The 26,622-nt window shown below is 40.7% G+C and overlaps 1 protein-coding gene across 3 annotated transcripts in view; it reads right to left on the reverse strand.

The window, feature by feature from the left end:
• Nucleotides 1-17,744: 17,744 nt before the first annotated feature.
• The window catches only part of klhl4 (kelch-like family member 4), a 43,213-nt gene continuing 34,335 nt past the window's right edge, over nt 17,745-26,622 (reverse strand). For all 3 annotated transcript variants that reach the window (XM_080773911.1, XM_080773913.1, XM_080773912.1), the window contains 4 exons: nt 26,293-26,455; nt 24,749-24,961; nt 19,896-20,067; nt 17,745-19,302 (listed from right to left, as the gene is read on the reverse strand). In XM_080773911.1, coding sequence (XP_080630037.1) covers nt 19,243-19,302; nt 19,896-20,067; nt 24,749-24,961; nt 26,293-26,455 — 608 coding nt within the window. In that variant the 3' untranslated portion in view covers nt 17,745-19,242. The remainder of the gene's footprint in view (nt 19,303-19,895; nt 20,068-24,748; nt 24,962-26,292; nt 26,456-26,622) is intronic.

A 26,622-nucleotide genomic window follows, 5' to 3' on the forward strand; every position in this document is an offset into this window, starting at 1 on the left:
GTTTTGTTGACTGATGTGCTTGTTCTGATATAGGCACCACACATGGCTGAACAGTAAATACAAATCCCTGTTGGGCATTTAGAGGTATGTACATCCTGTGCTTCATTTAACTGATGCTTAGCCATGACCGAGCCTTTTATCATCCTGTGGTCTCCAACAATTAAAATATAGATAGGCTCACAACCTGGATGAAGTCATTTAATGGAGCACAAACCCCCCCACACACACACACACACACACACACACACACACACACACACACACACACACACACACACACACACACACACACACACACACACACACACACACACACACATGAAAGCTTTTCATGCATGGAGCACATTATCATTTGATTTCCATCCAGAGTTCTCAATTAAAATTATACAGAGGTTGCATTTCATTACCTGAGCTCGGGGCAATTTGCGCGCCATTAAGTCCCTACCTGTATCAGTGGAGATGTTTTCGAGGTGAACATCTGGGGTTGAGGAGGCAGAGCATGAAATGAAATGCCCCCCAGCTCCCTGCTCTGCCTTTTGTCCAAAAAGGCCAAGGGTATTTGAACGGCATGCATAGTAAAGACCATGTTACAACTAGCTGCCTACAAATTGACCTGAGATGGGAATTGGAATTGAAAAGAGAGCATGTACAGCATGTAGTTTAGCAAGAGTTACCCATAGCCGTGACGCATTGTGAGCTTGTAGATCCACTATACTTTCAGTGAGCGACACTGTTGTATGACAAGAGTAAATCGAGCATTATGCACGCCGTCCACAAAGTTTATCGCACCGCTTTCAAATGTATCCTGTGAAGCTAGATGCGTCATTAAATTTGACGTGTCCCCTACCTACACGGTGTTGGAATCCCCAAGTGAAATGCAGCCACACAGTTTAAACCTTTTCACTTTTAGGCATTTAAACCATGTTAAAGGTAACAAGCTAACGGTAGCGTACACTGCTGTCAGAGCGAGTTAATGTTGTTTACTAGTCAAATGTACAGTGTGGTGATGCTTCTGTTGCCTGTAATGTTTGTTTTGGAGTACTTGGGGTGACAGCTCAGGCATTTAAGTGGCACCAAAATCAAGCACCAAAATCAAACCCCAAATCTGCGTTGTGATTTTGTGATTCAGTCCGGTATAGGTACCTATAGGAACCATTCCCAGTACAGGAGCTTAAATTTCAATATCAAACCTTACTCATCCTTATGACAAGACTGTGTAGCCATACACATTAGAATATAGGTAATGCAAGAGAAAAATATGTAATGTGGCCAAGCTATAGATCGATAATATTACAGATTAATAAAGATATTGTCTGTCATGGACGGAGATCTCCGTCTTTTGGGGTTATAATTAATCCAGAATAGCCTCTTTTATATTTACCGCTGCATAGACTGCTGTAATAGCCAGTGATGTAAATCGGGTGCGTTACACCAACAACCTCTGCGTCCACGGGATGCACTACTGTACTCCGCATACACAGTAATAATAATCCACGTGAAAAAAAAGAAATCGCGGGAAAGAAATGCGGTAAAACAATAATCTACGAACACGATCATTTTGCATGCCCGCATCCGACCTCATCCTATGTTATAAAAAATAAAATCCACGTAGGAATCGTTGTAGAACCACTAGTCTGTAACAACACTGTCAACACAGCGAGCTGTGCGCCGCCATGTTGCTCAGACTACCGGGGAGCGGAGTGCAGCCTCTAGACTAGAGCTGTTTAGAGACAGAGTCTAGTGACGACAATGGAGTGATCAGTGACGCATGCAGCCCCACAAATAAGCAGTGAACGGAGATGTCGCAACTCTCTCAACTAAACGGCGCTGCCTCCGACAGAAATATTCAGGGGAACATGGTTTAGCGTGACAAGCAGACCCGATTCAATGGGAAACACACATTGTGTAATAACAATGTGTAAGTACAATAATTGCAACTGCAAACAACTTTTGGTTGGTATATTAAGCTATGTTAAATCCACTGTTGCCCACTATTAGTATTTCTTACTGAGTAAACTACAGTTCTCAACAGGCCCGAAAATTAAGGACCGGCCCTACCTGGGCCCTCATCAAACCCTGTATACTGACACTGCCCCCACTGCCACCCTTAGATCTCCATATATGTTCTGACATTCCATATGTTGATCTGACCTCATCAAACCTCAACACTCAAGACACACTCCATATATGACCAGTACAGAATTCATTCCATATGTTGATCTGCCAAAGCACCAGCGCTCACCCAGCAGTCTGCCGTCACCCAGGCAGATGCGTGCACGCGACCTCGCCCTTGGTCTCACCTAAATGAATTTAGGTGATAAAATGTTCTGTTGCATTAATCTAAATGATGTACTTCTAACCAGGCATATTCACCTTGCATTTGTTTTTTCTGTTCCTCCTCTCTCAAAGAAAAGCTAGAGGAAGATTCAAATATCAAAACAATATTCTATTGATATGCTGGCAGCGGTAGCAGTATCCAAAATAAATGTTTAAGCCTCAGACAGCTCACCATTCCCCCAGATGCTAATACGGTTTCCTAGTCACATGCAGTGGGAAGGAACACTTTTCACTCCACTACTAAAGACCTGTAATGGTAGATTTATACTTAGTTGTGCCAGTGCCGCGCACCAAAAAAACAGATCTACATTACAATGCATGTGTGAGCTTGTAGGTCGACTGTTTTCAGTGTGCATCCATGTACCAAGTATAAATTGGGCATAAAAATGCAAAGTGTTCCTTGCTGAATTCCTCAGAAGGGAGCAATATTCTCTATAAAAATGTAATGGATTGTTGTACTGGGGAATAATAAAGGCTTGTCATGAAGATACTGCTCTTAGGAGACCTTTTAAGAGGCAGAACTCATTATACCTCAGATCTAACATTTTCCTCTAAATTAGAATTTGAGAAAGAAATTGCAATTACACTGTATGTAAAACATTATGATAATCATCTCTAGGTCGTCCTTAGACGACCTATTAATAATAAAAAAAATAGATCTAGTATAGTAGATGGCTATATTATAGTATAGTATAGTATAGTATAGTAGCCATCATTCTGTCCCTGAATGAGAACTGATTTCCCTTGTTCATCCGTCATTCAGCTGGTGATTGACACAGACAACCAGCCGGCTATTTAGAAGATGACTAAAATAATCACATCAGATTTTCCTTTTCAAGTGGTTTAAAGGTTTTGGTGAAATGGCTTGAAATGTCTTTGTTTTCGTAAAGATATGAAACATCCATGAAAATGTTACACAAAGTTCTCCAACAACACAAACTGTACTAGGATACATACATGCTGAAGAATTTACATGGCAGCTCATAACGTACCGGGTGACCGCGGATCCTTAAAAAGTCATGTCTGAGAGGTCATTTTGAACGTTCTTTTTTATTTTGATTTGATTATCTTTACCCATGAAGCTTTCAGAAGGTTGTCCTTCCATGACCATCATCATCATTCCATCATCTCAGACATTTTTGACATCTGAAACATTTTCTAAATATGAATTTAAGCACATGCCACTTCCGTCTGATTTTACTTCAGTCATGCTTAAATAGTCTCTGATGGATCAAATTGATGTTGTTTACAAGTCATGTCAAGTTGGACAGTTTTCCTTATCCTGTTTGTCAAGTCAGGGAGAGGCCCCTATCATCTTTAACTTTGGCCTAGGCCCTGTTTGTTGTTTGTCTTTGTCCTGTTTCATGGCCCTTTTATCATTTACAGTAGATTTACAGATCTCTGTCGATCTCTTATAATACTATAGGCAATGTTTTTAATTCAGATTGCAGGCAGCTGCGTTCTTATCAAAACAGTGACCGTTATACTAGTGGGAGGCAGCGAAAACACAGAGCTGAATGTAATAGGGTCAGATCAACAGGTCATCATGGCAACGCAGCGAACTTCCTATCTTGTGACTCTCCGTCACTACACCACCACCATCTTCACTTTGTTGGGCCAATCCGAGGTAGCCAAGGCTCTACTCATTCACGTGGGTCCACGGACGGGCTCGCCAACCATGGACCTGGTCATCTGACATCACGGACATGAATTAAATCCCAACCAATGGACTAATAACAAACTGATGTCATCTCCACTATTAAAACTATGGACAATGCCTCAGAAGACTTACTTCGGAACCCATCGGACATTTGTAAATTGATATGTAATTGTATATCCGAATTACAACACATTTCTTGGAAAATGTCTTACTTAACTAAAATTAAAAGTTTCCTCATTCCTGCGTTTTTACTAAGGTTTTCAATCCAGTTCCTGGAATGCATTTAAAGGGCATTTCACTCAAAAGGTAAAAGATATTACTTAATTTTTGAGTGACAGTGACAGTACTGGGTTTTCTTCTGAAATGGTTCTCAACTCATGGTTTTTTTAAACTTAGTCCTTTATTCTGGTAACTATTACAGTATTCATCTTAGTATTAACATTTTTACCTATCAGTCTCAAATTAATATTAATTAAATTCATATATTAATATAATTGTATTCTATTCACTTTTGAAAGGTCTTTTTTGAGGTGTCAAAACTGTTAAAACTGAAGTAAAACCAAATATTGTTCAAGCTAGCAAACTAACTCATGAGCATTATGCACATTTACCGCTAATACGCATTATTGTATGCATTTAATTGTTTCTGATTTCTCATTGCATTTGACACCTTGCCGTCATACAGGAAAATTGCATTTTGAAGTAAAACCAAATATTGTTCAAGCTAGCAAACTAACTCATGAGCATTATGCACATTTACCGCTAATACGCATTATTGTATGCATTTCATTGTTTCTGATTTCTCATTGCATTTGACACCTTGCCGTCATACAGGAAAATTGCATTTTGCTAACTTGAGAAGCAATATCTATGGCTGTTGTAAGTTACTATGCTTGCTATTCTTTCATCTTCAGTTCTTTTAAGGACCAAAAAGCATACAAAGACAAGTCTAATATCTTTCATGAAAACAAAGCAATAAAATGATCAAAACCATAACAAAACCCACTTGGCGTCGGGCAGCTTTGGTGCGTCACTTTTCACACTGTGAAAAATAACATTTCTTTGTTGGGATTATAGACCCGTGCCACGGGGTGTTCCAAATAATTTTGCGTGTGACGGCCTGAAATGGCTTTCAGTTTGTCAAATAACTGCACAGTAGCTGTCTAAGTCCTGCAATAAAAATAAATAAATTGGAGATCACATTCCTCAACATTGCGAGTCAGCTGGGTTAAGAAGGCCCTGACACAAACTGGCTTTTCATTCCTCTTATCATACTCCAACCGTACTGGGAATCTCACTAGAGCTTTTGGTACACGTTGTATTCTGGCTGATAGGTGGTAATCAGGCCCTTTGAGTTTGAGTCTCCATCTCCCTCTATCTCTCTCTCACTCTCTCTCTCGTGTGATCAACTGACAGTGTTTTTGCATTACATCACTCTCAACATGGCCCCCTATTAAGCTTCTGGGATGGAAGCCCATGCAGGCCAGGTATTCAAATTTGTCACAGAAGCAAGCTGCATTGTTGAACTGAGCAGATAAATCGCATGCCGACCAAATCAGCAACAAGCTGGCTGGCTGTGTCCGTCCGAGCACGAAAATAATGTTAGTTAGTAGTGGTTGGTTTTCACCAAGTGTCACTGTTGCGCAGCCACCCACACCCCCACACCCACCCCCCCCCCCCCACACACACACACACACGATTTTGGGTGTTACAGTACAGTAGAGGGACCCCCTGGGGACCCCCACACGGCAACTGTCATTTCTAAACCATTTCAGACACAGGGCGGGTCGCCGGAACCAGGCCTGCCCCCTGGGCACGTTCCTGGGGGTCTGGAACTTTCCCCGGGGACCCCACACGGAGTTGCACCACTCACTTCACACAGGTGTGATTTTTTTTTAAATGCGCTACGCACATTTCGTTATCTTTTGCCTTTTTTTTTGAGACATTTAATTTTGCACATGGGGGCCCCCACTGTTCCCACACTGTATCATGAGAAGAGTGGGTGGAAGCAGAAGCACGCAGGCTTGATTACCTTTGAAGGATTTTCAAACCCCCTCCCTCCACCCGTACATGCATCTCTCTCCCCATACAGTATTCCAACCAGGTACCATTTCATGGCGACGCTTAGTTATGCAGTGGAATTTATTGTCTGCACTGCGGCAGATTACCATTGCTTAACATGCCACACAGGAGACTTAAAGAGGCAACACCTTTCATAGTGTTGCATCCCGCTGGCAGGCAGGCATGTTGGCAGACCATGGGCTTTATACATGGTTTGCTACGCCGTGAAGGACATGCAGTGCACGACGAGCCAGCTAGGTGAAAGACAACACAGCAATAAGGTCCTGTTCTCTCCTATTCCCAAAACAACTTAATTTCCTGTTTTGTCGGTAGTGCTTGTTTATGCATAATTGCTGCCCTGACTCGTTCTGCTCGTGTGTTCGGATTGTGGAATATTTTGAATACTATATAATATATTATAATCTCTAGACTGGTTCAAAACACGGACCATGTGACATGCAGCACAGAGCTTAAGAGAAACTAAGAGTTCAACCTGCCTTTTCTATTTTGGTAGCCAATAATTGTCAAAAACAACAGAAATAGCAGCTCTACAAGCTCACAACATATGCCATCACGTGTTGTGAGCTTGTAGATTGACTATTTACGCTGTTTGTCATATCACAAAGTATATAGGGTTTGAGTGGTTAAGCTGTTCCATAGCAAATTAAATGTGAGGGAAATTACCTAAATGGTTTGGGTACACAAACTTAGCATTTACAGTGCCAATATTTTTCTTCTTCTTTTGGGGTGGGGAGGGCGGTCTCTCATCCCACACTAACCTTCCTAACAGGAGCCTTGAATTTATACTACCTACGTACAGTATGTACAGATTCATACCCAACTACAGATTCTGCCTAAATAATTTAACACTTCTGCACGTCATAAAGGTTGTTTTTTTTTTAGGTATGGGCCCCTTAGGATTAATTTGAAGGGAAACTTCTTTACCAAGCCTAAGGCGATGTAGAAAAAGGACTTGGGCTACAAAAGATATATCAGTTAAAACAGAGAGATGTGTAGTGAGATGAGAATTAATCTTTTGAAGTCGTTATCTGCGTGTGCTACCAGACAGAGACAGTGAGCTATAGGCGGATAAGAAAGGTTCAGCTTTCCTCTGCCATGGGCAATCCTCCTGGCAATAAAGCTGCCATGTGGGTTTTTTGCCTGTGTGATGCCATTTGCCTGGGGTTAAACAAGAAACAAAATGTTCCAGAAATTGATTAACTCAACCCTGGTGTGCTACTGTTCAGATCCCATTCGTAGCTAGTTATAGACTATAGCCTTGAGCTGGAGCACTGTACTGGAACACAAGTATTCAGTTTTGCATCATCACATTCCATTCTTGTACTTGAACACTTTAGAACACTCTGTTCCTTGTCGCTTTCGTAAAACTGCCATTACACCCCTGTGTACTGTATTATTTGCCCAGTGTGAAATAGCCCTGTAGAATTCACACTAAAGAACTTCTCCAACCTTGGACTTCACTTGTGTAACTGTAGTAAAGGTATGAATACATGGTATAATACACAGTATACAGCTGTTTTATCCGCTTTACATTGTGCATTGCGTTCAACCATTCACATATACTTCAGGAGCAGTTTGTTCTTCAGTGTCTTGCTCAAGGACACTGCAACACAACGCCAGGTGGAGTCGGGGAAACATTCCATTTCTAACTCAGCTGTTGTTGCCCCATACAGTAATTTCCAATGGCCCAATGATCCATTGTAAACTTGAATCATTACAAGCCGCAGAGGTACACATGTGTACCTCACCTTATGCATGCAGAGCCTTTTGAACCCTTAAATGTGTTCCCTATCCATTCCAAGCCACTCTATTATGGCATGGATGACAGATGTAGATACTGCAGCCTTTTCCCTCAGGCAGTAAAGCACGAGGCCTAACCTTCCATTCAGCAAAAGTAATGGTCCACAGCTTTAATTGTCGTGGGCTCTTCATCTTCACTAACAATAGAAGTAAGCAATGGGTCTGGGAGAGAAAGGCAGCCATGTCTGACAAAGGCAGTGATTTAGTTCTCAAGGCAATTCGCAAGTGGATGTTGCAGGGGCAGTGATAATGTGCCAAGAAAGAAAGATTGTAGTGAGGTAACCATCATATCAGACAATGATGGTATACACAACGCAACAATGGGTGCCTTATTCCTCTGTTGTGGAGATTAACCTGAACCTTTATATGACATTAACCTGCCATATAAAGTTTAGGCTGTATCTTTCAAGAAGTGAACCTGCATTAAGATGAAATTGCAGATTTGCTGAGACTTGAATCTTTGGACTCATAGTTAACAGTAATAGAGTATACAACACAAACTATACCTAAAATGTTGTTCTGTGTGACGAGGCTATTTTAATATTTCATTATTAGAATGTTTGACTACATTTTCAACAATAAAAAAAATGTATTGTATATTAAATGTCCCAGCCCTCCAAAAAGGATGAACTTGTGTGGAAAAATATGACATTAATGGGTCGTTTTACTGACGTTTTACTTTTTGAATTAGACTAAAAACAGGGAACAGGCACGAGTAGTCACAAAAAAAATTAAGTCACTTCTTTGTAAAGTTGAGTCCCATTAAAATGATAGATTGCAGTCGCATCATGGTTTATGTAAAAGGGAGTTTCACACCCACAAAGCAGTCTAATTGCGCTCATTCCTGTGAGAAATCCACAAATGTAGAATCTAGATTCTCAGGCGTACTGGCAACAAGACGCTTGACAGCATATGAGTAGCTTCAAACAAGGGGAGATACGGAAAGAGGAGGGTGGGTGTGGGGGGGAGGGGGGGTTGAATCTTGACAAACAGTGAGAGCCAGTGTCTACATCATCTCTTGGCCCTGACAGGCTTTCCCATGCTTGAATTCAAAGCTGGTAAAACCATGGCTGGATTCATTTTGATCTGGCATCTATCATGTATGTTGTGGTTTCAATGTACCGTGTTCACAATATGTTTGGGCAATTGGCCCATGACGTTTTAGAGAACCATTCAAGAGGAACTCCAGTTGGAGGACAATTTGGCATCTGGATAGGAGCAATTTGTTAGCTTTTTCTTCACGTCTACACCATGCTGTTTGAATGTTCATACCAGCACCATATTAATTATTAAGATTCATTGACTATTAATAAGAAAAGATTATCCATATTATTATTTCTTAATTAATGAATACAATGCCGTGCATAATTTGATTACTTTTCAATTAAAGCACACTGTCGCAAAAATATCAAATATGCAGTACTGCAAACTGTTTTTGCCACGTGTGGAAAGCGTTGGGCAGATGGGACATAATATCTCTCACTCAACATAATGAGACGCGTCGGGAACGCGCTTCAGCACTCTCTGGGCCCGGCTGAGACACGGTGCCCACTCAAACGGGAGGTATCTGTCCCCTCTTCAAAGATAATGAGATGACAATGCATTCAACTAACCTTAGAAAGAGAGGGATGGGGAAGATGAGGGAGGGAGGTTCAGTCCACAGCACTTGTCTGCCTCCTTTGATCAGTTACGAAAAGCAGCTGTCTTTCTTAGTCTCAGTCTGTGTTGGATTGATTGATGAAAGCTCGCCTTACTATTTTATCACATGTGCTATAGCTTGTACAATAGTGTGCAGTACTGCCTCCTCAATCAGTTGATTTTTCAAGATCAGAGGTTGCATTGTTTTCAGCAAAAAATGCATCTTTATAGTGTATTCGATTCAATGGGATAAAATAAATTAAATTAAATTAATCTAAATTATGTTTAAAACTTTAAATTCTAAATTATTATGTAAACCCAATTTGCCACTGTCTGGGAAAATGCAATGTTTTGCATGACATTGAAAACTGTAAAGTGAAAATGCCAGGTTGGTGGTCTTATTTCAGTAGGCCCCACGAGGCAGTGTATTCCAAGTTGACAGTTTTTCTTGGCATTGCCTTCAACCATTGTTTACAGGCATTCTTCTGAAGGTTTCCAAAGACACACATGCAGATGGATCCATCTCCTCTGTTTGTCCCTATGGCTAAGATAATCCCCATACGCTCCATTTCATTCTCTTTCCTGTTTGTTACACTTTGTTTTGACATATAAACACCAAACAAATCCTCTCATTTCGGCAGTCCTTGGAAAGCTTTCAACCAACAAATCTGCAGTTTTGAGATGGTGTTATTTTCACTACAATGTTCATAACAATGCAAAGTAAATATCCTTTGTCTTACAGAAAACAAAAGCAACAGGAAAAAATTAGTTTTGACGTCTTAGTTTTAGCAGCAGTAAAATGTTACTTTGTATACAGTACGTAGCTACATATATGAAGAAGATCAGACCACTCTAAATTACAATAAAAGTAATTGTTCAAATATTTGCCAGTGTTCTGATGACTCAGTACACATAGCAATTAATCCAGTTTTCATCAACTAAATGTGCAACATCCTATTTAATTTCACCTTAATTAATCACATCAAATAGGCTAATAAAACATAGGCAGGAGATCAACTCTCATAAAAAAGTAGAGCTAAACTAAATTAAATTAACAGTGCATGTACCGTAGCGATTGTTTGAGCTTTTCTTGTGCTGACGTTTAACTTAAAAACTCAAAAGTCAGAACCTATTCTGCCCCTGGGCTTTATGCTACTCTTCTTAAAAACTCAGCAAGATGCTCGTTTGAAAGCTGTGTGTGTGTGTGTGTGTGTGGGGGGGGGTTCAAAAAAATCCTTAACATCCAATTTCCCTATATTTCATCATCGTGTCTCAATAATTATGCAGGGTTATTAGCTCAAGTATTTGTCCTTGGCATTCTTAATGTCAGCTGACATTTATTATGAACAGTAATGGTATTAGAGATCTTAGATTTCCCCATTTGTAGTGGAAGACTAGTTTGGCGCAGTGCAACAGCACCCTCTCTTGATCATTTCAGATATGATCAGAGCACAAACAGAATGATCCTTAAAACCAAGAACATAGTCAAACTAGAAAGAGTGCCCTTCTGGGCACAGGTCTCCACCAGGAGTGTGTGTGATGTTTGGCAAAATGTTTAGGAGTAATATAAACGTGTTTTTGTGTTTGTTTTTGCAACAATTTTCTTCATTTTGTTGAAGAAATGCAGAGCCAGATTACTCATAGCATCTCTGAGGATAGAATTCTGGATGAGCAGGACATGTGCAGCATTTTCTACAAAACGGGCCACTCCTGAAAAGGGCAATCTTAGCCAATCAGTGTAGAATCTGATAAATCCAACAGACTCGCCTTGATCACATGACTACAGAGATCATGTGTACCGATTTGTGTGAGATTTGGATGAAATCTGTGCGACTAACAAACAATGTGTTTTGCAGAAATCGGCCTCATGGTGGCGCTATAACCGGCAGATGTGGAGGGATGCAGGGAAAATGTTTTTCCATGGCCTGGCCCTCTAGGGAGTGTGCATACATACAGTACGTTTTATACAGATCGATGCAGTTATAGGTAAAAACAGGAATTGCAATGTTATAGAGCCACTGTGAGGCTGATTTGGAAAAAAATGAGTTGCATGTCGTCCTCAACCTAGTGGAAATGTGCGTGTATAATTCACGTAAATTGCACACTGTTTGTGATTTGTGGCATTTTGTTCGAAACGGACCAATCATGTGAGCTATGAAAGCCAATCTTAACCAATCAGGAAGGAAGATGGGAAATGGTGCAGATCTGTGTTGATCACATGACTATGGAGATAGTGTATACCGAATTGTGTGATCTATGGATAAAATGTGTACGAGTAATCTACAGAAATGTGTTTTGCCTAAATCGGCCTCATGGTGGCGCTATAACAGGCCGTTGTGAAATATTTGGGGCAAAGGTTCGTCATTGGCCTCCAGGGAGTGTGCAAAGTTTGGCATGGATCAGGGCAATGGTTCCGGAGATTAGCTGGTAACGGACGGACGGACAGAAGGAAGGACAGTGTAAAACATACCCTCTCCCCATGCCTTCGGCCTGGTGGAGACAATTACTAAAATATGTTCCATGTACAGTATACACGTACGCGCACACACACACACACACACACACACATACAGTACTTTTCTTTGAGTCGGAATGTATCAGTCTTTTTCTTGGAGTATAGCCCCCCACCAACCCCACAAAACCTTCGTCGGATATGCACAAATCACGTAGGCAATCTATTTCTGATTCAAAATTGAGAATTCCGCTGAAATTTGAAAGTTTCTCACACACACACACACACACACACACACACACCCCTAGGCTTCACTCATTATTGAGGTCCACCCACACACAGACACTTTTCATACATACTGTACTAACTGTGAGAATACAAAGACCTAAGGTGGTGCCACCCAGCCAATTGTGTAAACCAACACAACAGCCACCCTGTCGCAACTCAAAAACACTGAACAGCAGCCACAACACTAAATACATATTATTCCCATCAGCCTTCAATTCCATAGCCAAAGAATATTCCAAAACCAACCTAAAATGATTCATTGCTACCCTTTGGAACTCAATATAACAGCAATAGAGCAATAGCGTGAATCACATTTGGTTACACTGCATGACAGCACAGACAATGACAGCAGCAGAAAATATGAAAGGAGGGTCCTTACCTTTAGCAGTCTTCTTGTTAACTTGTTCTGTGCGGCAAAGTCCTTGATAAGATCTCCCCTCTTCCCAATAAATCACTCTCAATGGACATGAAGGTGAGGTAAATCTGTAAAGCAATATCCATTAGGCTACATTTGTTCTCCAAGGAGGCTGTTAAAGGCCAAATTACATCTGCCCATTGGCATTTGTAATGTGCACATTTTAGGATGCAGTGGAATACAGTATTGCGGTGAAAGCCAAACAGACAAACTATTGTAATATGATTTCTTACGTGAAAATCTTATGTTTTGAGAATGCTTTGATCAGATCAAAGCAGTTATTTACTCCAGCTGACACCTAAAGTTAGGTTGGACCTGTTCTGTAATCTCACAAAACCCTATGGGCCAAAAAGAAAATTTCAATCAAACTGCACGCCCACACCAAGTGAAAGTGTAATCAGCCTAACTGAGAGTAACTGAAAACACCTCTACAAATTTTCAGGGATTTAAGAGATTTTCCATTTTGAAAACAATGTGCTCGATCATCACACCAGATGTCACTGGCAGACCATAATGATCGACTAATGACTTGCTCCATGTCTATGAATACATTTTGGGTCAGATGCTCTCAGATAGGAACCATTAATTTTGTCAAAATTGGGACTTTCTGGCCATTAAAAGCAGACAGTACGTTTTTCAGCATGAAAAACATGGGCGGAGCATGTCCCAGCATGCATATAGGCTACTGTGTACAGTACCTTCAATACCACAGAAAACAGTTACTCAACATAAATTGCAAACGCAGGCAAATATATTCTCTATTAATTTAGTAGTACAAAAAAGAACTGGTTCTCAAACTTTTTTCATGTCAAGGACCACTATAAATTTTGTCACGGACCACCATCTGAAAATATTTTGTGCCAGGCAGGAACACCCCAATACAAAATGTGTGTTGTTAAAGAAACATATTCAAACCAGATTTTTCCAAACATTTCAGTACGTTTTATTTTTGAGGCTAGCCCCTCCTAGCTTTGTGTCTGTATGTAGCACGGAATGTGAAGATTTAATTGACTGAGCACGGAATGTGATGATGTATGATGATAAGATCGCCAACTTCACACAAGTGTGATTTATTTTTTGAGGGGTGCCTATATATACAGCTTTTGTCCCCACACGTCTCAATAATTGCCATTGAAAGGACAATGAAAGGAGAACTTAGGTCAAATGTCCACCAAATATGACGTAAATCTAGTCCATCAACAGCCAATTATAAGTGTATACATAACTTGTATACATGTATGTAACATGAAAGTATAGTATACTGTGTTCAGCTGGACCGAAAGTGGTATGTATGTATGTATGTATGGTGGTCATATTCCATAACTTATAATTGGCTGTTGATGGGTGGGTAAAAGGTAATGTTGTATGTAATCTGAAACCTATCTTAATTACGTCACCATCAACAGCGAATTATAAATTATAGAATATGACCACCATGACCATCATTCATACATACCACTTTCGGTCCAACCGACCACAATACTTGCGCAAGTAATAAACGAGCGAGATGAATCTCTATGGGAGATTGCACCCTCTGGCGTGATTACAGGATTACATTTTAAACGCCCAGGCAAGCAGGTTAAGGCAACCTGATTGGCTGGGTCTGACCACCTGGGTGCCTAACCCCACCCCATTTCAATCTGGGTTATTGAGTGAGGTTAATTTAATAGATATAAATAGAAAGCCAAGGTGCCTACCTTAGGCATCTTCTTGTTGATTTCTGTAGTCAGCAAACTCTCCTTTTAACAGTTAGTTAGTGTCTGTGAGAGAACAATAAAAATTAGGCTTGCCCAGGTTCACTAGTAAAGATCACGTCTTCAAACAATATATCATTTTGGGTTGTTTAATTTATTCATTGAATAGGAAATTGATCAGGTGAAGGATGAAGGCATGAATGTAGAGAAATAGAGGAGTGGATGATTAAGGAGCGTGATGGTGAAGGAGTGTTGGGTGAGGGGATGTGAGCATTGGGGGGCGAGGGATCATAATCAGGGAAGCGAACAAATGAGATGAAGGACAAGGGACTGAGACGCAAAGCGAGGGTCTGAGGGATTGGAGGATGAGGGGAAGAGAGAGCAACAGAAGGGGATGAGAAGGGCGAGAACCTGAGGAGTGAGAAGCAGGTGAGGATAAGGCCCATTTGCAGACCGTGGCCATGTTTCCATCAGAGTTTGGAAGCACTCGTTTTCAGTAAAGCAATGTCCTGCTGCCTCCTGCATTATGTGCAAATTCAAAACAGGTGGTACGCAGGGCAATTGAGTGATATATAACGAGCACTTCCAAACTCCAGCACTTAGAAAAACAATCACCTGCAAGGACACAAAGTAGCTCATGTCTAGTGTCTACAGTGGATTTTTATGAAACAAACACTTTGAGGATAGAAAGAGAATACTTAAATATTGTCGTACAGCTGCAATGTTGGTGAGTTTGACATTGTGTAATACAATCAGATAGGACTTTTCTGTTTGGATGAATGGGCTGCCAATGGGAAGTTGCACCTAGATTGCACCTTGCCATTAACTTATATGGTAAGATGGCCGTGGTCTGCATATCGTCCATTGAGCTTGAGCACTGGAATGAGGTCAGGGTGGGCTTGTTTTAAGTAAAGCAAAATGCTTGTAACAACAATCTTGGTAACAATTTGGATGGTGTGGTCTGAGATGCTTTTCTGGAAGGGGAGGCTCCAGTGACGATTAAGTTGATGCCCGACAGGTAGAAGCAGATTACGGATGGGTTGATGGCCTGGGACGAGTGGTTGAAGCTGAAATAAGACATGTGCGTGATGTGTTTCAGGGATGGGAATGGCAGGTTGAAGGTGGTGTTGAATGATTGGAATTTCTTCTGTGCAGTCCAATATGAGACAGGGCGGATGGAGCTGGGCCTTGCAGGATGTTTTGCTGGGTGAGGATTGAGGAATATGAAGTGACAGAGTGGATCTGGGGCAGGGGAATGTCTTGTCAGAAAATGGAAGAAGAGCTGGTGTGAGATGTCTGCGGCCCACGGTAGCCGTCTGAATTTCTGGACATGTCATGAACTTAGAGTATATATACTCTAATGTCATGAAGCAGGAGAAGGAGTCAGAAATGGTGTCATGGAAGTGAGCTGGTCAGATGAACGTAAATCCAGGTGAGGCTTCTGAGGACTGCCATGATAGGAAGTAAGCATGAGTTCAAGTCCGTTGCTCTCCCCATGTCCCCCATATATGGGGACTAGGTTGGCGGAGGGTGTGTAGAGACCAGGATCACATTAGATAATTGACACAGGGGTGAAAAATGGGTTACAAAATCGTGGGATAAAAAAAATGTTTTAAGGAAGTGAGGAGGTATGACCTTTGTTGATGTGGACTGCGGTTCGGTTGTCTGAGTGTATGCGATGGTCATTCCGACCAATCACAAACTGCATCCTCACTTTCTTTCACCTTCAATGTTTGTGTTTACACAACACTCAAAACTGGCCATTCAAAGTCAATAGAATTCAATGTTTGTGTTTACACAAACACTCAATGGCCATTCGAAGTCAATGACATTCAATGTTTGTGTTACCCTCCAAGCTTGACATACTCACAGCTTTGCTTCCCTATTTCAAAATAAAACTAAACAAAACACTGTCACCTTTAACAGACGGTTGTGGGTTAATATTGTCAATCTCTCAATCATCTAATTTGACTTTTGTATATTTTCGATGATGATGTATAGGCTAGCACAGACGCGCGCGCGCGCACACACACACACACACACACACACACACACACGCACACAATACTTAAAGAAAACTAAACAAAAAACCCACCTCTTGACTCTGAAAATCACCGGTTTTAGGCTACAATATTTCCACCTTTCCACACACTGACTGCACAGGGACAACCGGACAACATTCTTGATTCTTGTAGTGTATTCCTCCTAGCCGATTCGGCCGAAAAGACTGCTGGACTGAACAACAACGTATGAAAACTTCCGGGGTAAGCAAGCGCACGTCTAGGGCACAACATTCACAGGTGCGTTGATTATTGTGGCCAGCTAACTAGCTGTCTCCTCTGGTATGAATGATTGCTCCCCAAAGGAAGTTTTCATAAGTAGGCTACTGCAGTATTTTTCTCCTTCTTCTTATTCTTGCTCATAAAATTATTATAATCATAAAATATAAGTTTTAATTAGCCACTAATTCTAAACAGGCCTCACTAATAGCAATGTGTCCCTTTCTGTCTGTTTAGTACCAACAGGTGAAAGTGGCGCTGTTGATCTTCACACTGTAACCAGGTGCATGATGGGAAGCTGAGTTTATTAGTGTAACACCAGTAATCTTTTGTGTAACACCAGCACAGTGCAGTACAGACTACGGGCTACAGTGCAGGCTTAATTTAGTTCCGACATACTATTTATCAGAAACTTGGGTGCATGATGAGAGGCAGTACAGTACAGACTACATAGTCCGACAGCCATTAATCCGACAACCAATAGTCCGACAGCCAACTAATAGTCCGACAATGAGACAACCAGCAGTCCCACTACTCCAATAGTACCACAACCAATAGCCCGACAACCAACAGTCCCACTACTCCAATAGTATGACAACCAGACGCGTCTGATTTTTCTACTCAGTCTGTGTCTCATAGGACTCTGGGCTGATGAGTGGCTGATCACCCCATAGCGATGATTTGATTGGCTGAGCAAAGTACATATTAAGGATAAAAGTGAGGGCAGAAAGTGAAGACGCCAAAAGTGATTGGCCGGAATGACATTTGTGATGATTTGATTGGCTGATGTATGATGATAAGAGCGCCCCTCACTTCACACGAGTGTGATTTGTACATTCTGTTCAGTTAATGCATCATATTTCAATGTTCTGACAATAAACTGTCAGCTATTGTTTTTATCAATATCAACAAATGACATTTGACTGCATGGTTAAACTCAAATAATACAGCAGTTAATGTGTTGGAACTATTGACAACAGCAAAGTAGCTAACCATTTAAAGACTAGAGGCACAGCACAGGACACAGTATTTTAAGATAGATTGATAGGCAGGCTACACACAGTAGTGAGTAGCCCAATAATGGATAATTCAAGCAGAGGAGAATGAAGTTGATTTATTTGTAGGTCTGCATGCCGTATAAAATTATGAAACTTAAAAAGCAACATTTGGCCTGAACATTGTTATATTAATTACAAATTAAGTAATGTTTGGTGTTGTGGACATCAAGTTATTATTAAAATCTTTTCATGCATTTTGATTGTTTGAATCAGGACCCCAGTGGGTTTGGAATGATGCTTTTCTTCTTTTTTTAAATATTTGTAATGTATTCTTTCATATGGCCCTGGATTTCAAAAGGAATACACAACGTATCATTCCTACTGGAATTTGACATAGAAATGATCATCTCTATCAATAAAAGGCTATTGTACTGTACAAATGCAAATTAAACATTCGCTCCTCTAGCATGCCCAAACAAAAATCACTGTAGATTGATTGGACTGCATTGGTTTAAGCCTAATATAGACTGCTGTACAGCTGTATCACTCACCGAAAATAACAGATTTTCAATTGAAGAACGTGACACGATTGTAGGCCATGAGATGAAGTCTATATTAGGCTTTAGGCATGATTCAATCAATAGAAATGCAGTTTTTGGCACAATCACATATATCTGTACAGCAATGTGAAATATCAATATGATATATTTTGTGTAATTCACAATTTTGTAAATGTTTATTTAACATGTATCAAGACTTCTAAGACAAGCAAATGACTTTGGTGTTCTTCAGCTACAGCCTCAATAAAAAAAAGAAGACACATAAAAAGAAAATCCATTAGAGATTTCATTTCAGAACACTTCACTCAGCAGGAGGCTGTCCATAAATGTCCTCGCAAACTCATCTCCATTCACAGTGGCCTTCCAAAAAACATCTTGACCAAGAGTAGAAAACATTAGGTTTAGACCACGCACTAAGGAAATAAATTGTTACATATTTAGATTATTTTTTTGTCTCTAAAATATAAACCTAAAAATATAATGTGATGGCACCAATATGAAATGTTGCTATATAAATGCACAATCCCCCTCCAAGACATTTTTAGTCTATGTATTCTAAATGTAATAATGTATAATAATAAGAATATATTATAATAATTAGAATATTGTTATTATTATTATTATTATTATGTTGTTTTTATTATTTTGTATCTTGTGGGTATACACAGAGCATTTCATAAAATGAGCACAACAAAAAATCTTGGCACTAGTTTCTCATAGCTTTAGTACAATCTGTGAAAAATTCTTGATCGGTTGAGAATGTTGAATATCCAGTGCATTGCAGAGTGCAGACGTCTGAATAAATCCTCCCAAGTGGGCGGACAAGTGCGCTAATGACAGAGACAATAGTGTGTGTGCAAAGCTGCGTTTGTGTTTCCCTCTGAATGTCTGAACACTGAGAAATACACACACACACACACACACACACACACACACACACACACAATTCTCAGAGGCGATGTCCTGTTGTTTTCATTGTCCACTCTCTTCTGCTGATTTCTCTTGTTTGTATCCTAGGCCGCTCTGTGAGACAAAATGCTCAAGGCAATTTCACTACCATCACGCAGGCGCCTGCCCTGCCAATCTTCAGAGGAACCTCCTGTGGAAGACATCACAAGCAGCACAAAAAGCTAATTTCACTTTCACTTAATTCATTTAAACACCTGAGCAAGTTTATCTCATTGTTCTGCTAAAAGGTTTTTTGCAGCTTTCGCCTTTATTTTATATTTTTTATAGAGGGACAGACAGTAGGCTGACAGGAAATGGGGGAGTGACATGCAGTAAAGGCCGTCGGAATCGGGAATCGAACCCGCGGCACACTGCCAGACTTGGGCTACCGTCCAAGGTGCCTGGACCGCTGAGCCACGGCCCAGGCCAGAAGCAGTGCAAATTTGTACAGAAGGCCTACAAGTAAATCATTATTCTACTACATATCTACATATCTATACAATATGTATAATAATACAAAAAATATCTTCTACACAGTAAAACCCTTGTGTTAATTTAATTCTGACAGCAGCGGAACAGAAAATTACACTCAATTTGTGTACATTTGTACACTAAATGAACACTGCAGATTTTGCCGTTTATACTCCATATAACGCCATAATAATATATATATAAACACATACAAAATGTTATTTTGGGGTGGACTTTTACATTTCCACACAGAAAATGGAGTAGCACCAGTACCTCGGTCCACTCGTTGTTCTGCGCATCGTAAGACTCAACGCTGTTCAGGTAGGACTGTCCATCATATCCACCCACAGCGTACAGCTTGTCCCCAAGCAGGCAAACACCCACCGCATCCCGAGGAACACTGAGGGATGCTACAGTCGTCCACGTGTCTGTCTTTGGGTCATACCTGTCATTGGAAGTAGGGACAAGAAGGGTTGATTTGAGAAAATGTAAGAAGTCATATGTGAACTACCTGTCCTCGAAAATGTCTGAAGCTGGCTGATGTTTCGGAGGAGATAAACAATATCAAAACATGAAACATTGACTTTCAGATTATAAACAACACCCTAGCACTCCTTTTTCCTTGTTCTGTTCCGTTATGCTATTTTTGTTACTCTGACAGATCTAGCCTTAGTCACTCTGGATGAGACTGTCTGCTAAATGCTCAACCGCACAGTTGTATTTAATAATAATAATAATAATAATACACTTTATTTATATAGCACCTTTCATACCTAAATGCAGCTCAAAGTGCTTTATAGGGCAGAACAGAAAAACATAAAATAGCAATAAAACACAAGCAAGCAGTTAAAACAATAAAACAATCGCAAAGAACATAAAACATAAAAACATGAAACGGCAGCAAATCAGTCAGAACAGATTAGAAAGTTAGAGTAGTCTTGAGTTGAGCTTTAAAGATGTCTACAGAGGGTGCATGTCTGAGCTGTAGTGGGAGGTTATTCCAGGTCTTCGGCCCGTATTTTTTTAGGCACTTCGAGCAGGCCAGCAGTGGAGGACCAGAGGGAGCGGTTAGGGACATATCTAGGTAAGGAGGTAAGGAGGTGCAAGACCATTGAGAGCTTTATAAATAAGTAAAATCAATCCTAAAAACCTCTGGTAGCCAATGTAGTGAGGCTAAAACTGGATAGAGGCCTTAACAGACAATGTCACACTGATAAGCAACAGCATGCGCGCGCATAACGGCAGCACAAGAACACCACCTCTCATAAGATGCAATGGAAAAGTTCTAACTGCACTCACGTGTAAAAAATGCACCATCAAACATTCAGATGTTGTTTTTCTCCCAGTGTGGAGGAAGAATGATTAGGATTTTTATTGTGATCTCTCGTCCTTGAAATATATAATCCTTGGTTTCTGTTGTGTTTGAACAATAATAGCAATTCAAATAAGTTATCCTCAAAACCACACCTCCAGTCGCTGTCATAAGAATGGGAGGTGTGCTCATGGTCAAGGCTGCAGCAGAGCCTGTTTGTCCATGGCTGCACGTGCACCTGCGACCCATCAAGTATAATTTATGTTTCGTCCCGCGATGGTGTCGCTCACGCAGACTTCTACGCTCACAACAGTCGCATCCGCGATGCGATGCAAGCTTGTATATCAGCTGTTCTCTGTGTGCAATACTGTTGGGCTTTGAAGTATAAATGTCTCCTAGGGTCCATCTCACTAGCCAACACACAAGAGAGATTGAATGGACTGAAACCAGCGCTCGCCAAAACAACAGGTTTGGAGATCTGTTGGGAATTGATTACATGAATTCACCCGTGCGCCCAGTCCCAATATTTGGTCTATATGTTCTCTCATCTTGGTTTTAGTTAAAACTCTAGTTAAAAACCCTTTAGTAATGCCTTACTGAAATGACTGCCAAACATCGGCTTCCTTGTATGCTTTGGAAAATGATTGCCAACAATGTGAAGTACAGTATGGTGTGAGTCGTAGTCAGTGAGCTAAACATGGAGAGACATGCAGATCACCTTGACAGGTGTCAAAGCCATTAACCACATGAACCCATTTTCATTGAAAATAGCTGATCTACAAGCTTGGCTCACCTCATGTCATGTTGTGAAATGTTGTGTGCTTGTATCTTAATTCACTTTAAAAATGTTTGGGATCATTTTAACTAGTCTACTCAGGCTTTTGTGAGCACCCAGTCACTCAATATTTAGACATTTGATATTCATTTTATCAGACATGCCCCCTTCCTATACAGTATACACACTCATTGTAACTTCAAACTCCATTTTAACCATGATAGATGCATCGAAAACACCCGTCCTCAGTTCTGGTGACTGATATTGTCCTTCTAATACGTGAGGGGGCTGTGTTTTTTTCTTATTTCAATTCCTTTTTCATATTCAGTTTGAATTTACAATTACTTTATAGTATATGAAAATGAATATCAAATATCATACTAAAATTCAGCAAATGTCTGTCTGTCTGTCTGAATGTCCCTGACAGCACTTTCTCCCAACCTTGCCTGGCCCAATCACTCCCACTTTTCACACACAGGCATGGACCACAATTATATGGAGGTCTTCCTGGAGCCCTTTTTCCACTTTCACACATTACTGATTTATAATGAATTTATTAGTGGATTAAAAAATGCAAAAATGGGTATTGCACTGTCAATATCACATGAATATGAATGCAAAGTAGCGGTCCATGTGTGGACAGGCTACCTGTCGCCGTTGTGCATGGTGAGATGTGTGCAAACCGTGTAGTTTATCAGGAGAAGAATACCAAAGGATGCAACATTAATTTATTAGTGAATTCACCTCGCACCCTCACACACCTGCGTCCCTTGGCGACACCTGCATCACAGGCCACCGTTCTCACCGTTACCCCACTGGCATGCTTCCTCTAGCTAGCGCTGCAACACAACAAATTGTGCCCTATACAATTTGGCGCCGCTGACTGTGTGTGTGCGTGTTGCATCGTTTGGTAGTCTTCTCCTGATAAACTACACGGTTTGCACACATCTCACCATGCACCGCGGCGACAGGTAGCCTGTCCACACATGGACCGCTACTTTGCATTCATATTCATGTCATATTTACAGTACTACGGCCTTCACAGTGTGTGTGTGTGTGTGTGTGTGTGTGTGTGTGTGTGTGTGTGCCAGGAGGCGGTGTGTGTGTGTGTGTGTGTGTGTGTGTGTGTGTGTGTGTGTGTGTGCGCGCGCGCGCACAAAGTGACCTCACAATCTCCGATCATCTTAATATATTTATATACGCTCCAAAAAGCGTTCATATTTTGCGGGACAGACGGATGAGGAGCAGAAATGAAGCGCCAGCATATCGATCCATTTATCACCACGGAGAGCGCCCTGGATGAGGAGATACGAGTCATTCATGGGAGTCAATGACAAGCTAATAGTTGCACAGAGCGTTAGCATACGGCAAGCGAAAAGCGAAATGCCAAAAAAACAAATAGGAATCATTCTGAATATTCTTATCTCGCCCCGTGTCGTTTGGACGTCGCTAGGACGTCCACAGACGAACGCACCTCTCGGTTCCAATCCTTATGACGTTTCCAGACGATTTATGTACTAAATGTGCGCGCGCGTGTGAGAGGCACGCTAAACTGTCAACACTTCTACAATAAGCAACAATATAGCTGACTGTCAAACATCATTGTCCAATGTTCTTTCAGAGCAGTGGTTCTCAAACATTATGCATACAGTACACAGCACATAACCCAAAGTCTGCAAATACTTTGAGTGTGCATATCCCCGGGTATGGACTAGTCTAAATAAATACTGAATCAAGCAACTTAAAAACTGCCTGGGGTGGTCACAAAAACCTGAGTACTGTAGATATTGAAATGACTCCAAACATGTTTGAAAGTGAAATCCAACTCCAATTCAGAATGCAGCATTCAGACTTTAAAGTGGAAATGAATACTCTCCCCGTGGTTGTATTAAATAAGACGCCAAAAGAATACGCTGTTTTGTCTAATGTTTATGTTCAGTTGTATGTATCAGAATTAAGGAGGTTGTATCCGTCACTCATGCAGTCACTGCACTGGCTTCCGGTTGTTTTTAGGATTGATTTTAAAATTATTTTACTTGTCTATAAAGCTCTAAATGGTCTCGCACCTTCCTACCTACATGACTGCCTGCCTAAATATGTCCCAAACCGCCCCCTAAGGTGCTTCCACTGCTGGCCTGCTCGCGTTGCCAAAAAAAATGGCAACTAAAAAATACGGGGAAGCAGCTTTTTGCTTCTATGGGCCGTCGGCATGGAACAAACTCCCACTGTACCTTCGTCAGGCAGCCTCTGTAGACATTTTTAAAGCTCAGCTCAAGACCCACTTCTACAACATTGCTTTTAATTGAGTTTTAATTTGAACGTTCCTACCCTGCCCTGACTGATTTGCTGCATGTGGTGTTTTTATTATTATTTTATTTGTTTTTATTTGTTTTTATTTATTTTTATTTATTTTATGTTCTTATATTCAATTTTGTTCTTTGCCATTGTTTTATCATTTTAACTACTTATGTTTTATTGTATTCTATTTTTGCCCTGTGAAGCACTTTGAGCTACATTTATGTATGAAAGGTGCTATACAAATAAAGTTTATTATTATTATTATTATGCTTGTACCTGTAGGAGTGAGTTAAAATAAAACTTCTTAAAAGTAAAGACAATAGCAACGTGCAGTTATTAAGTTATAGTCACATATGAATCATCTGTAATTATGTCACAAAACAGCATTCAAAGTTAGGTTTTCCAGTTGTTTTCATTGTTGTTGCCATCCTCACTATTCATGAACAAACTCACTACAGAATGAGATACAAGATAATATCACAACCACTAGATGGTGCCAGATGCTATCGAATAAAACCTTCCATCCTTCTATAGTGTCTGACACAGTATTTCAGGAATGTCTCAAACTGCAGGAAAGGGGTTGGCATTCAGCTTGTATGCAACAGCAATTTAACTCCTTCAGTTTTTGTTTTTTTAATACGGAAGGCATTCTTCTCAGCCCCACCCTGTGTTGGATCCCTTCTCATGAATTCCAATCTAAAACAACTAACATGAGTCTTTTTAACAGAAAGGGATGTTTACCTCTCAACACAGTCTGACAGTCTCGAGCAGTGGTTGGAGGCGGGAGCATCATGTCCGCCCACGGCATACAGGAAGCTGTTGTACGTTGCCACACCCACGCCGCCTCGTCTCTTCGCCATGGGAGCACACATGCTCCACTTGTTGGTGTGTGGATCAAAGCATTCCATGGACCTTAGGCATGAGCTGCCATCTCGACCACCCACTGCAAATAATCTGGAAACACACAAAAAAACAAAACTATTTATTTTGTACATTTTGTATCCTACATACATGTGACCCAAGACCTCTGGCAGACATTAAACTAAGAATACAGTACATTTTACATCTACAGTACCATCTCAGAAGTTAAATATTTGGCAGATCCAGTGACTGAATAATTGGCAATGTGCCAAACTTCACAATCTCAGAGATAGTGGATAGTATAGGATAGCCCTTCTCTGGAGATCATCTTCTCCCAGGGCAAATACTTCCAAGTTTGAAAAGTCTCCCATATGGCCTGTAGCAGGAAAAATGGGGGCTGTGAAAACAGATTCCTTGTTGTCTATTCCTGACCTAGATGCAGAAATAACTCCAGGATCTATCTAAGCAGAAAGAATGAAGACATTGTAGCCAAGTGGCAGCCTCTTTCTTTCCAGTGCACCAACAGATTGAAAGTAGGATGAAGATGAGATGTTGACTGCTTAACTTACTTCTTTGTCACACTATTATACATTTTTACAAACATATTTAAAAATAACCCAAAGAGCAAGGGATCAACCGTGTATTCATAATTTAGTTTGAGCAAAGGATACACGTAATTGACCCTGACTGTATGGGTTGATCTTTACATTCTGAATAAATATGGATTTGACTGTGTACTGGCACAACCATGTACCGTATATTCCATTGGTATGCTGTAGCCAAAGCGTCGTAACTAAGAGAAAGACTTTTGTAGGGTGCTATTTTACCAAGGTTTATACGGTAGTCTTATTCTACGTTTAAACTAAAATATGTAATTCCTCTCAGCAAAATAATTAACCCTAGGTGAACCCGGGTGATTATGTTTATGTGATTTTCATAATGCTGCTGATGTCTGGGGTGGGTGGGTCCTTACCGTCCTTGGGTAGCTTCATGATGCTCAGTGACATCATAGAGTTTGTTTCCCTGCCCACACCCCTGGTTTTGTCTACAGGCAGGTGTTTTTTGTACCCTCTATCGCTAAACCCGGCTGAAATAAAAAGTATTTTTAGTTTTTTTACTGGACCATTCTCACATGCCCCAGGAATGGGTGGACCAAAGTAGAAGTTCCCAACTCCACATTTTTCACAGATTTTGCACTCATGATATCTTACCTATGTACCTAAATTTGCCATGTATTGCTGTACTTTAATATATTTGGATGAGAAATATGTTTTTATGGAACATATTACATTGGGTAAAATATACCCAGTGGTTTAGTGATGGTGTGAGAAAATGAGGGTATTAGCAGCATTGGCAACTCTCAAGCCAAGATGGTCCATAGTTTGTTGTGATGCAGATCAATGAGATCATGGAGGAACACTTACTTCCCGTTGAGCGCGGTGACTCCCACAGTGCTGCGCGGCGTGGACATGCTGGCCACGTAGTTCCACTGTCTGGCCTGGGGGTCCCAGCGCTCCACCGTGTTCAGATAGCTCCAGCCGTCATGTCCTCCCACAGCATACATGGGACCCTCCAGCACAGCAATACCTGCATGCAGTAGTATAGTAGGTTACAGAATAATGAGAATATGTAGGCATATGCAGTGGTGGAACGTAAATAAGTACATTTACGTACATTAAGTACTGTACTTAAAGTACAAGTTTGAGGTAATTTTACTTTACTTGATTGTTTCCAATATCAAGTACTCTTACTTC

This window comes from Protomyctophum bolini (assembly GCF_963924005.1).
Source record: "Protomyctophum bolini genome assembly, chromosome: 10".
Classification (NCBI taxonomy): Eukaryota; Metazoa; Chordata; class Actinopteri; order Myctophiformes; family Myctophidae; genus Protomyctophum; species Protomyctophum bolini.